Source organism: Topomyia yanbarensis, chromosome 3 (genome assembly GCF_030247195.1).
Source record: "Topomyia yanbarensis strain Yona2022 chromosome 3, ASM3024719v1, whole genome shotgun sequence".
NCBI classification, from domain to species: Eukaryota; Metazoa; Arthropoda; class Insecta; order Diptera; family Culicidae; genus Topomyia; species Topomyia yanbarensis.
In genome coordinates this window covers 350,337,891-350,352,458 of record NC_080672.1, presented here as the reverse complement: position 1 = coordinate 350,352,458, position 14,568 = coordinate 350,337,891, and the positions used below count along the sequence as shown (strand labels likewise).

The window sequence follows — 14,568 nt, the reverse complement described above, 5'->3', positions numbered from 1 at the left end:
CATTGTTAGTTTGAAACCTCAGCTACACTTTGGTGCCATAAAAAATTCATTTGCACCACTCAATGGCAGGCTAGGCGACGATTTGCAAGCCTCTACGTTTTTTCATACTTTTACAATGTAGGGGTAATTCGGACCTTCCTACGGAGCAATTCAGACTGTAATTTTTCTTTAATTTTTTTTTTAAATTGGAATTATCTTTATGAAATATTTATAAGAGACACTTCTTAAGAAACAAAAAAATGCTTTACAAAAACTTAATCTGGTAAGTCACAGCTGTCGATTGGCGGCCCATGTATTTTCTTTGCTGTGGCGTGCGCAATGGTGTGCGTAGCCGCAAGCCACTGAACGGTGGTTGACGGAATAGGGGGTCCGAATAGCCCCGTACGCTCATTTCGCACAGAAGTGGCGAGCATCTCGAAAATATCTGTGTTTTCACCGAAACAAAAATTATTCCATTAAATAGAAGACTCAACCTTTACAAAACACTAACTTATTTTTTTTTCGCTTTTATTTATTGATTTAATCACGGTTTTACTATCATAATGATTTTTGTTTTGAGGATGGCAAAAAAATGAAACACGTACCTCCTTTCTACAAAGAACAAAGAATCAAATTTAGCTCTCAAAATTAATGTTTCAGAATGGCGGTTTCATGAATATGTACGACTAGCTAATACCCATCGCGCGTTGCTGCGACTATCAACGAAATATGAGGAAAACACAATTTGTTCTAAAGCGCCATCTGGCGGGCAGATAATCGCCAACCAATAGCACACAAACACGCTCCAGAACAAATGCCTACTATGTATAAATTTTGACGGCAATCGGATAAGCCGTTTGGGAGTCCATAAATCATATACATACAAACATTGACTTTTATATATATATGTATATATATATATATATATATATATATATATATATATATATATATATATATATATATATATATATATATATATATATATATATATATATATATATATATATATATATATATATATATATATATATATATATATATATATATATATATATATATATATATATATATATATATATATATATATATATATATATATATATATATATATATATATATATATATATATATATATATATATATATATATATATATATATATATATATATATATATATATATATATATATATATATATATATATATATATATATATATATATATATATATATATATATATATATATATATATATATATATATATATATATATATATATATATATATATATATATATATATATATATATATATATATATATATATATATATATATATATATATATATATATATATATATATATATATATATATATATATATATATATATATATATATATATATATATATATATATATATATATATATATATATATATATATATATATATATATATATATATATATATATATATATATATATATATATATATATATATATATATATATATATATATATATATATAGATATAGATATAGATATAGATAGATAGATAGATAGATAGATAGATAGTCAGAAAGTCTTGCTATTTTCTGAGAAATCGAGGGGGTCCGAATAACCCCCACTGTCTTAATAGCCCCGGGTCATAAGTCAAAGTTTGTATGTATATGATTTATGGACTCCCAAACGGCTCAACCGATTGCCGTAAAAATTTATACATAATAGGCATTTGTTATGGAGCGTGTTTGGTTGGGTCCTCCTATTTCGTTGAAATTCGCAGTAACGCGCGATGGGTTTTAGCAGAGAAACCACTTCGAACAAAAAAAATCACGAAAGTTCTCACAAAAGCGAATCGGATTTGTTGCTGCTTTTCCTTGCTTTGATTTGAGAGTGCACCCGTATGACGTTTCAACTAGTATAACTTTTGAGACTGACTCGTATAAATCGTTCCAGGCGGTAAGGTCGAGCTTCGCTAAAGCGTACAGTAAATTATAGAAAATGTATTGTTGCATTTCGTATCAAAGATTTTACTTTTCTGATTGGTATTATGCTTATTGCTGTATGTAATCATTGAACGCTCGTTTTCTAAAACGACATTATCTGTTATTTTCGCGGGGCGTCCGGAGAATCATTCAGTTTCAACGGAATGTTCTCTGATTACCTGGTCCGACGGAAATGCTTTTATTAATTTTGCACATTGAAGAGTAGCTCGTAAGGAACCTTTACTAAGCAGCTTATAATTGCAGAGCCCTCTTTCTAAGTAGTGGAACGTGATCATGGGTGATGGATTTTTCCATTTGTCATAAATATTACTTGTAATAATTAAACTGAAGAAGTAAACTTTTTCCAGAATTCCAATCCAATGCAGTGAAAATTAATGTGAGTACTTAAGGTCACAAGAGCACTTAGCACATATTAGATAATCCAATGGAAGATTTTGTCGTGATAATTCAATTTTGTAAGAAACATATTTGTAATTTAGCGAAAAAAAAATAAAAAAAGTTCGATAAAATGTCAGCTGCATCGGAAATAATCGAAAACAGCATATGGCTTAAGGACCCAATTAACGTATACAATATAGCCATCGTCGGTCTTAACAGCATTTGAGCATTTCTCTAACAGTCTAACTATTTTTAAATTTATTTTAGAAAAATTCTTCAACTTGGCTGCTGAGTAACTGATTAATAATTGTTTCTCGGTACGCAGATCTGGAAGTGTGTAGCAGCGATGCCACAGGTACAGATTTATCTAGAAAGGTACATATTTTTCGAGTATTTTTGGTACAGATTCTGTACGATACGGATAACATATTTTTGTAAGAAAGTACAGTTTGGTACAGATTTTTTTAACATGACATGTAAAATAATTCAACACTGCGATGCATACCAGTAAAACAGGTTGTAAATGTTGAGTTAGACCGCTTACAGAGTGGCGACGAGAAACTGGGGTTGGTACTGACAGTACGATGAGAGATACGAGAAACCTGCTTGCATCATATCAAATGGAACCTGTCAGAGTAACAGCAGTAGCTTGTGCAGATCCGCTCGGCTTTCACTCTGACATCATCCCTTTGGCTGGCAGCAAGCAGTTTTCTCGCATTCTAATGCCTGCTCTAGCTCCAGCTTAGCTTCTCGTCGCCACTCTGTAAGCACCCATAGACTTCATTTGATTTGCTCAAGAGGGTGAATGTTTTGACGTTTCTTTGAAAAATGAGTGAAACCTACATAAGCTGGCTTCCTGGCTCGACTAGTTGCCAAAAATGACAGCGAACGCGTTTTAAACAACGTTCACATCGCTACGAGCCAATGTTGTTAACTCGACTTGAAACTTATCGAATGCAAACAAACTTTATTTTGATGTTCTTAACTGATACTCAGGTGATACAAGCGTTTGGATTTTGTGGAGAAGAAGCGAACCTTGAACATTTGAAACGCAGCTAGCGCTACTGGCATTTGGTGGCAGCTGCAGGCAACAAACAGTTTTCACGGGGCTGGATTTGCTTAATCCAGGTTTGTCACATCTCGCATCCAAATGTCAGTACAAGCCACAGCCAGGGTTGCCATATTCACAAATTTTTCTTTAATGTCACAGATATATTTAACAATTAGGCAATTCATGAGACGTGTTGGATCAGCTGATTATTTATTGATTGTTTCTTCTGACGTTAGTCCGCACTGCTGGGCACAATGTCCGACAAAAACCGTTGATTTGATCCAACATCAAACGAATCGGCACTAATGAAAAATATTTGTCGTGTGGGTTTTACTGTTCGCAGGAGTAAAGCAAAACAAACTTGTTGACAAAACCCACCACTGCGTTGTCAAACAAACGTCTTGTAGAGTGCCTAATTTTTGGTCACAGCTTCTTTTTTTCCCGAAGACAGATTTTTAACATTTTCATGAAAATTTCACCAATTTCCACAGATTTTTGGAAATATTTCAATTTTTCATAGATTTTTCGGAAATTTTACACAAAACTTCCTTCAGATAGCCAAAAGATTTTCTAGGCTGAAACCCAGCTTCCAATGTGGCCCTGGCCGCAGCTCAGCTTATGTTGAAAACAAAATGACAACTGGAGCTGATTTTGACATTACCCAGGCAAACACTCCGGAATTTCGACTGGTTTCTGGCGAAATTTTATCGCAAATGAAACAACTAATTCCGAGTCGAAATTTTTGGTTTTTCTCAGCCAAATATCAGTATCAGCACCATTCTGTTTCTGGATGTGCAAGTTGAGGATCAAAGGCCGTTTCTTCAACTACAGCATCATCAACGTGCACTGCCCACACGAAGGGAGACCCGACGACGAGAAAGAAGCGTTCTACATGCAGCTGGAGCAGACATACGACGGTTGCCCTCTGCGAGACGTGAAAATTGTCATCGGCGACATGAACGCACAGGTAGGAAGGGAGGCAATATACAGACCGGTGATCGGGCCTAACAGCCTGCATTCCGTATCAAATGACAACGGCCAACGATGTGTGAACTTCGCAGCCTCCCGTGGAATGGTAATCCGAAGCACCTTCTTCCCTCGCAAAGATATCCACAAAGTCACCTGGAGATCACCGGACCAAGTAACAAAAAATCAAATCGACCACGTTCTAATCGGACATCACAAACGTCCGCACTTATCGCAGTGCGAATATAGGTTCGGACCACCACCTGGTTGCAGTATGCTTACGCTCAAAACTTTCGACAGTGCATAGCTCTCGTCGAAGCCGAACGCCGCGGCTAAACATCGAGCGGCTACAAGATGGCAGAGTGGCTCAAGAATACGCGCAGCAGCTGGAAGTGGCACTACCAACGGAAGAGCAGCTAGGCGCAGTTGCCCTTGAAGATGGCTGGAGAGATATCCGATCCGCCATAGGTAGCACCGCAGCCACTGCACTAGGTACGGTGGGCCCGGACCGAAGAAGCGACTGGTACGACGGCGAATGCTAGCAGTTAGTCGAAGAGAAGAATGCAGCATGGGCGAGAATGCTGCAACACCGCACGAGGGCGAATATAAACAGGCACGGAACAGGCAGAACTCGGTTTTCCGGAGCAGCTGTACCGCGCTAAAGACACACGGACATTCTACGAAAAGTTGAACCGCACGCGCAGGGGCCACGTACCACAGGCCGACATGTGCAGAGATACAAACGGGAATCTTCTCACGGACCAGTGTGAGGTGATCCAGAGGTGGCGGCAGCACTACGAAGAACACCTGAACGGCGATGCAGCAGACGACGAGGATGGCACGGTAACGCACCTGGGAGCACGCGCGGAAGACATTACACTACCGGCTCCGGATCTCCAAGAAATCCAGGAGGAGATTAGCCGGCTCAAAAATAATAAAGCCGCTGGGGTTGACCAAATACCAAGCGAGCTACTAAAACACGGTGGCGAGCCACTGGCCAAAGCGCTGCACTGGGTGATTACCAAGATTTGGGAGGAGGAGATTTTACCGGAGGAGTGGATGGAAGGTGTCGTGTGTCCTATCTACAAAAAGGGCGACAAGCTGGATTGCTGTAATTACCGAGCAATCACCCTGCTGAACGCCGCCTACAAGGTACTCTCCCAAATACTATCCGTCGACTATCACCAATTGCAAGAGAGTTCGTGGGGCAGTACCAGGCGGGTTTCATGAGCGAACGATCTACCACGGACCAGGTGTTCGCTCTTCGTCAAGTACTGCAGAAATGCCGCGAGTGCAATGTGCCCACACATCATTTGTTCATCGACTTCAAAGCCGCATACGACACAATCGATCGAGATCAGCTATGGCAGATTATGCACGAGTACGGATTCCCGGACAAACTGAAGCGATTAGTGAAGGCGATGATGGATCGGGTGATGTGCGTAGTACGTGTCTCAGGGACGCTCTCGAGTCCCTTCGAATCACGCAGAGGGTTACGGCAAGGTGATGGTCTCTCGTGTCTGTTATTCAACATCGCGCTGGAAGGTGTAATAAGAAGAGCAGGGATCGACACGAGTGGTACGATTTTCACAAAGTCCGTTCAGCTACTTGGCTTCGCCGATGACGTTGATATTATTGCACGAAACTTTGAGAAGATGGAGGAAGCCTACATCAGACTGAAAAGAGAAGCCAAGCGCGTCGGACGTGCCATCAACACGTCGAAGACAAAGTACATGATAGGAAGAGGTTCACGAGAAGAGAATGAGAACCGCCCGCTTCGAGTCTGCATCGGTGGCGACGAAATCGAGGTGGTTGAAGAGTTCGTGTACTTGGGCTCACTGGTGACCGCCGACAATGATACCAGCAGAGAGATTCGTAGACGCATCGTGGCAGGAAATCGTGCTTACTTTGGCCTCCGCAAGACACTTCGGTCGAACAGAGTTCGCCGTCGTACGAAGTTGACCATCTACAAGACGCTGATTAGACCGGTAGTTCTCTACGGGCACGGGACTTGGACCATGCTCGTGGACGACCAACGCGCACTTGGTGTCTTCGAACGGAAAGTGCTGCGTACCATCTACGGTGGAGTGCAGATGGAAGACGGCACATGGAGACGGCGAATGAACCATGAGTTGCATCAGCTGTTGGGGGAACCGCCCATCTGTCATACCGCGAAAATCGGACGACTACGGTGGGCCGGGCACGTAGCCAGAATGTCGGACAATAGCCCGGTGAAAACGGTTCTCAATTGCAATCCGACCGGTACAAGAAGACGTGGCGCGCAGCGAGCACGATGGATCGACCAGGTGGAAGACGATTTGCGGACCCTTCGCAGACTGCGTGGCTGGCGACGCGCGGCCATGGACCGAGTTGAATGGAGGAATCTTTTGTATACGGCACAGTCCACTTCGGCCTTAATCTGTTAATAAATAAAAAACCTGTTTTAATACACCTAGAGGTGCAATTGTGCCTTTCTCATTTCTCCAAACTATGATTTAATAGCTGGTTCGTACAATATAACATTATGGAAAGGTCTTTCATTCTTATTACACTTGGCAAGTACATATATAAGAGCACCTTTTTGCATTCATCGCGGTATCGGTTTGAATCGGAGTTTTCTATGTGATCGCACTCCACAACCCGTAACTCCGGAGCCGGAAGTCGGATGGAGATGGAATTTAATATCAGTTTCCGGGGACGCGACACCTTTCATTTGAGACTAAGTTGATCAAATCGGTCTAGCCATTTTCGAGAAACCAATATAACCGTTATTATATGAATTTGGATACTTCAGGATCCGTCGATGGTGGCCAGTGTGACCAAAGAGCCTTTGAATAATTGTTGGGGACCTAGATCTACAAATTCAACGGTTGTGCACATTTTGGAAAAAAATTTCACCTTTTTACATTCATCGCAAAATTCGTTAGAATCGGAATTTGCTGCGTGATCGTACGTATCACCCTGTAATTCAGGAACCAGAACTCGGATCCACACAAAATTCAACAGCAGCTGATGGACCTTTCATTTAAAATTAAGTTTGTCAAAATCGGTTCAGAAAATTCCGAGAAACCGATGTGGACAAATCAACAAATTTTGTTTTGTAACCATACTCGGCGGCGGCGACGCAATACTCAACTGCATATTTTGCCTTCCATTTGAGACTTGGTTTGAGAAAATCGATTCAGTCATCACTGATGAACCGATGTGACTTTATTTGTGGAATATGCCCGGAATTCCGGACTTCCGGAATCGTCGATAGTGGACAATATATTCAAAGAATGTTTGATTGGCAATCAGTGATCTAGATCTGCGATTAGAAGTAATTTGGTGACCATTTCAATAGTTTTTAGCCTCTGAGGTATTACGATTGTACCGATTTATATGGAAAATTCCAGTGAATCCTTACCAACACCCCTGTAACTCCGGAAGCAAGAGTCAGAACCGAATGAAATTCAGCAGCAGTCAATGGTATTACTGTATCTTTCATTTGAAATCAAGTTTGTAAAAATCGGTAGAGAATTCGTTGTGGAATGGGTGTGATATTAGTTTAGGAACTTGGCGGGTTCCCCGGGGGCGTCATGAACCGTCATAGGTGGCCAATGTGGTCAAAGCTGCTTTGATTGATCATTAGTGATCCAGACCCGCAAACTAGAGTAATTTTACATCAATTTTAATATGTTTTACATCATTTGAACATCATGGTGGTACCAGTTTATATGGGAATTTGCTGTGTGACCGCACTTTTCAACCCGTAACTCCGGAACCGGAAGTCGGATCAACTAAAAATTCAATAGCAGCTTATGGGAGCGTTATACCTTTCAGATGAAACTAAGTTTGCGAAAATCGGTTCAGCCATCTCTGAGAAAATTGTGTGAGTTTAAATGACACACACACATACACACACACATACATACACACACACACACACATACATACACACACAGACATTTGCCGATCTCGACGAACTGAATCGAATGGTGTATGACATTCGGCCCTCCGGGCCTTGGTTAAAAAGTCGATTTTTACAGTGATTGCATAGCCTTTCTTTATATGAGAAAGGCAAAAAAACCATTCTGTTTGTCATTGTGTTGGTACAGAATACGAAGAATATTCAACTCCCAGTACAGATTTAATTGTGGCAACACTGGTGAGTAGTCAGAACGATTGTGAAGTTTTCGAGCCCATCATGGTTTGCAGACCTTGGTGACATTTCGTAAAAATTGAAATGCGACGATAAATCCTTGAAAAGGTATTCATGAGAATTTATACAAAGCAGCCTTTAATATTAAAGATTGAAAATAATTATAAACTAATTTCCTCCACTTTTATAAGGACCAAAAAACATATCGAATCCTGGAAAAGGAAAATGGCTGGCTAACAAAATGCTGTTTGTGTTTAAATTTAATGTCCATGCGTGATGGTTCTCAAAAGAAAAGACACACAATAACCATCGGAAAGATATCCATTGAAAATCGTTCTTGGTTAGCGCGCTAAGAATCAACTGTGCAGTCAAAAGTTTCGATATTTAAAAGTAAATGTATGCTTACATACTTCAACAATAAAACTTTCGTTTTTCGATGGAAAAGGATAGGTTAATATATAAAGTAAAATATCCGTTTGCAACCCAAAAACACAGTCAATGTTTGAAAGATGGGTTAATTATTGCATGAAAATTTTTAGTTGGAAAAACATATTCTGACCACTTGTCGGATTATCGGGGATGAAGTTGCTAGATATTTAATACCAGTAACATCGTATAATTTTGAACTAATGTTGATTAACAGTGTATTTTGCAGGGCTTCGACACCACGCGCCGCTAGTGTTTTTAAAAAGAATTGTGAGAAGTTTTGATTTCGAGTGACCCTTCTCTTCTCTGGTTTTAGCTAGTACTTTATAGACATGTACAATCCACTAGCCTGTCCCTTCTACGCCTTCCTGTTTTAACTTTGTCACTGTATATTGCTATATTTTTACTGTTTACATTGACGTTTAGTGTTCAAAAAAGTATCGGAATAAATACACTTTTTAACCGGATTTTTAATTATTTACTATTCATTCAAAAGGCAATTTATTAATCTTCACAACGCCTTATAGATGGTCAAAATCGGTTAGAAACTTCCGAAGTTATTGCAATATTAAACAAAAAAGGGAATGTTCACGTATTTCAAAGACTTATTCTATTAAAAGTGAAATATTCCATAATAAAATCGACAAAACACGAATATATTTTAAACAGGCTGCTTTACAAATAATTATAGAATAAAACTATTCAATCTAATTATAAATTCAATACAAATTAGGCACATTAGAGCGATTTTAGTTCTGAGATACGAATGTTCCCACAAAACCGTTTACGCATAGAAAAAATCACGAAACCGCTGTAGAGTTAAAACGACTAGTCGGGACTGATGTACCGGAAGAACAGTGTTTCTGGATTACCGAAAAAACAATAGAAAGGTTGAAACTTATTTGGCTATCAACCGTATGTGGCAATATACTGCTTCTTCCTAGAGTGCAAATTGAATTAAAACTGATGAATTCAAAATATTCAGTCCGACTTGTTGAGAAATAAGTTACAAGATTTGAATGAAAATGGTACCGACTCGCTAACATAACTGATGCCGGAAGGTTTCATACCTCTATCACGGTGTCTTTTTTTAACAACTTTATGCAAAAAAATTCAGCATCTCTGAAACTTCAGGATATGAAAGAATGGGCTTTCCCCTTTCATTTGAAACCAAAATCAAAATAATCCGTCGGGGGGTCTAGAGCAACTTTTTTTTTTGAAGTTTTTTTTCGTGAAAACATAGATTTTACAATGGAACTAGTTCATATTTCTGCCCCTAGATGGTGTTTTAGACATTCGAACAACACTAAAAGTGAGAATCTGATAGATTATTTAATTGTCTACAACTTTGTTACCAACTAAAAACCGATTTGAAATTATCCCGAAAAGTAGTTTAATATTTTAACGAATTCTAAGTCTAAGTTAGTTTCACAGAAGACCTAGTGGTTTGTTAATTCACAAGCACTTTTTTTATTTGCCAAATAGTTGTGTTTAGTTCAATAGTGAATTCAGCAGAATTGGAGAGCTTGGAAAGTCATCTTTTAGCTGAAAATTATAATTCCCTGATACAGGGCACCATTCATATTTTTGGGATGAGAAGTTTTAGATAAGTGTTGACCAAACTAGTATGATATTAATATTCTTTTCCATGATGGTAAGTGATTCCTCCCGCAGAAACAGCCTTTTCAATTATGTATGCCATCTTCTTCATTTTTTCGATTGTTTTCAGGGATGACTGATAACTATTCTTACATGAATCTCCTACTCTGTTAGCATCTTCGTATAAAATTGACTTGTCCTGAACTTCAACCTTTATATTTGAACAAACTCAATAAAACTTTTAACGCACCATTGCAATATTTCGCGGATTTCATTGCAATGCTTGGTTCAAAACGCTGATTATCCGTTTTCAAAATTAACTCAATGTGACAAACAGTGAACAAAAAACTTTGAGTTTTTGGATCAAGATAATTTTTTTTGGGATATATTCTAGAACTTCTATGTATATAAGGTTATTGTTGTACTCAAATCATATTTTGTTTTCAAAAGTAATACATATCGCATAATCTAGGATCAATTTAGTAACGATATCTCGCATAATTGATAGGAAATGGCCTTAAAATCCAACTGCCACAATATGCTTTGCGGAGAAAATTTGAATAAATCATTTCACACTAGCCACTAATTTGGACAGTTACTGCTATGGTTTGCGTTAAACTAGAAACGGTGTGTCCCAACATTTCGTCTTGAACGGAATTATAATAGCTGATTTAAACGATCATAACCTAAATTATACGATGTATGGTCCTTTCTAAAACACCCGTGTAACAAAACATAAATGTAACCTTGTAACCAAGCAATACCTTCCGATGAATGGTAGTCCCTTCGAACCTATCGGGAAAGATTAGCCAAAAGCACAAATAGTTTTCTGACTCTGTCAAACATCCTAATTTTCAGAAGTTCAATTAGAATTGTCAACGTAATGAATCCCGTCTAATATTTTTAAGCCACTAAACCCAATTATTTTTTTTGGTAATATAATAAGTGCGAGAAAACATATTTCCAAACCACTAGGCCTCGTGTGAAACTATCTTAGATATAACTTTGTTAAAATCTTAAACAACTTTTCCGGATGATTTCAGATCAATTTTTAGTAGTCAACAAACTTGTAGACAATTAAATTTTCTATCAAATTCTCATTTTTAGTGTTGTTCGAATGTATAAAGCACCATCTAGGGACAGAAATATGAACTTTCTCCAGTAGTAAAACTTATATTGTTACGAAAAAAACTTCAAAAAAAAAAGTTGCTCTGGACCCCCCGACGGATTATTTTGATCTTAGTTTCAAATGAAAGGGGAAAGCCCATTCTTTCATATTCCGAAGTTTCAGAGATGCTGAATTTTTTTGCATAAAATTGTTCTAATAAATACACCGTGCTATACTAACATAGTGCTCTTCTTTCCTATATTTGCAGAGTCGTCAGAACGTTTCAACGCCAACGTATGGGTTGTCATCGGGCCTCAGTAAATTGAACTTAGACTCTCCTATATCGATTAAAAAAAATCAGGTACGTTCCATTGACGGTCGAATATTCTTGTCCCTATACGCTCTATAGCTATGGTCTCTTCCCGCAGGTGACACCACAGTCGCCAGAATTCATTCCAACCAATCGTCTAAACACCTCATCATCACCAAACTTCTACTCATCGTACTCGATACTCGGAAGCAACGGCACCACAGGAACCGGCGGGATCGCTGGTATTGGCAGCAGCAGTGTGATAGCGTCCAGCAATGGCACGACGGTGGTCGTCGCGGGGACCGGATCAGCGTCCGTTGTCCAGTCCCAGACAGCACAGCTTTCATCGGTGGCGACGACGATCGTTCCGACCGGTGTTGGAGGAGGCGGGGGAGGAGGAGGAGGTGGTGGGGCGGGCAGTTCCGGTGCAAAGTCACAAGCAAGCAGCTACGGTAGCAGCATCCTCGGAAGCTCGCTTAGCAATAGTTCAACCTATGCCGTCACTCCTATTAAGGGTAAGTTGAAGACAGCCCAAGCTAAAAGTTTCCTTTCAGCCGGAACGAACGGATAACTGCCAGTTCAGTGCTGAGCGCGGTAACCACGTATAATTAGCACCTACGCTTCGTTTGTTTCGGTTTGGTGGAAACGCCACGTTAATTACTAGCGTTCTCTCTTCTCGTGTTCCCCCAAAAGCAGAAACTGATTTAGCTTTTGTGTCTTTTTTTCTTTCTCCTTTCCGCGATACTTGAAGGGCGAAGTTTACTCCGTAATGAATCACCACAAAGTACTAATACATCTCCTCGAATTACGCCTCAACCATCACCACCGCCAATCGCCACCAACATTCATCAAGTAACTTGAGTGACATTTGTATCAAATGTCCCATTCTGTAATGCATAATGTATTCAATAAACCTTTCTGCCTAAATAGCATTCCCAATATGACTAGACTCTAATGCAGTATACTTAATTATTTGTTTCGGAAATCATAACTAATCATCAACAGAATGGGACGCCCGCCGAAGATATAGTTTGCACTTACAATTGCTTTCTCGCATCTTTATTACAACAGGAAAATGTCGGTGGTACGACGTATTTCTATCCGACCGCAGCAAACCATCAATTAACACCGAGTAGTACAGTTAACACGACTGAAAACACATTTGTCCATGTAACAAGCTCACAAATTAATCTAAGTTATTCGCATCCAGGTGAGTGACAGCGTGAAATTCTACGCTCACCCCTGTGTACTGGGGAACTAATTGCATGGAAACAACATTTACAGGACATGTCTACCCGGGACCTGCGTCGCATGTTGCTAACATGCAACCGAAGGCACAAGTATCGATGGCGTACTTCTTGCAGGACGAACTGAGAAACGATATTTTAACTAGGAACGAAACAGTGAATAGTATTGAAACCGAGTGTCAAGGTACACCTCATATCCTATCCTATCAGATACGGGAGATAGATGGATTTCTTTCTAATCAAGCAACATTGCAGATTTACCTCTAGAAGTGGAAAACTACCATTCGCTATGTCTGTTGGAATCTATGCCAGTCCATCCCAAGCTACCACTACCGTCATCCACCTACAAAGCAACCAACCATTTAACTGGCGTAAAGTACTGCCTTCGACGTCTTCATGGTAGGATCGGTTGGGTGACAGAGCTTGGTGACATTTTCTTATTGTATCATCTATTATTTTAGGTTTCCGTCTCCAGTCGACCAAATGCATGCAGTTTGTCGACATGTGGAAAAAACTACAGCACACCAATGTAGTACAAATGCGAGAAGTATTCACAACCAAAACCTTCGGGGATAATTGTGAGTATTCGGAGTGTTTTAGTTGAGATCTCGTTGCATCGGTTGTACTTTCACGTCCAGCAATACTATCTACTACATAATTTATTGGGGTTTGTAAAAATTAATTATTTTTTATTTCTGTGCGGAGTTGGTACGTATTTTTGCATTGCAAATAATTGGAATATGTTGGGATTGTCTGGATATTTTTTGAAATAGTTAATCAGTTTTTGTGATTTGCTACTGCAGACATGAAAAACTTCTGAATGCCGTAGTAAATCAAAACACCTAGGAAATATACCATAAACAACACAGAATCATATTCATATGTTTGATAACTTAGTAAATCATGTTTTGACGTGCAAAACAAATAATATTGTTTTTTTTTCTAATGAACAAACAGTTTGAGCGTTAACAGACAACCGTTATTAACAACAACAAATGACCAAAAATTCAGCATTCGACTTTCGAACACCCAAACATCTTCTCAGGGAATTTCAAAATGATCCATAGAGAGAATCGAAAGATATAGCGATTTTAGGTTTATAAACTTTTTATAAAGTTAGAAGCATACACCCATAGGTTTGGTCTGACCTATATAAAGAAAAAGCATTTGTCCATCTGTTTGGTATACGGTATGCGAAATAAGGATAGTACTTTTATATAAGAATAATTTTGTTGTCTATAATTTGAGGTAGACAACTCTATTTCATATTCTTCCTAAAGATAATTATTGACAAAATGTCTACCTATTCAATAATGGAAAACTAATTAGAATCGGTCAACAAACCATTGAGATATGCCCA

General features: G+C 38.8%; 1 protein-coding gene across 5 annotated transcripts in view; it reads left to right on the top strand.

Annotated features, from left to right (window-relative positions):
* The window catches only part of LOC131692609 (PAN2-PAN3 deadenylation complex subunit PAN3), a 109,303-nt gene that overhangs the window by 75,003 nt on the left and 19,732 nt on the right, over positions 1-14,568 (top strand). For 4 of the 5 annotated variants that reach the window (XM_058979764.1, XM_058979763.1, XM_058979765.1 and 1 more), the window contains exons 4-10: positions 11,920-12,012; positions 12,080-12,476; positions 12,713-12,813; positions 13,033-13,171; positions 13,246-13,392; positions 13,464-13,607; positions 13,670-13,786. In XM_058979764.1, coding sequence (XP_058835747.1) covers positions 11,920-12,012; positions 12,080-12,476; positions 12,713-12,813; positions 13,033-13,171; positions 13,246-13,392; positions 13,464-13,607; positions 13,670-13,786 — 1,138 coding nt within the window. Of the gene's footprint in view, positions 1-11,919; positions 12,013-12,079; positions 12,477-12,712; positions 12,814-13,032; positions 13,172-13,245; positions 13,393-13,463; positions 13,608-13,669; positions 13,787-14,568 lie in introns of those variants that run through there. The other variant, XM_058979768.1, reaches the window with a different exon arrangement.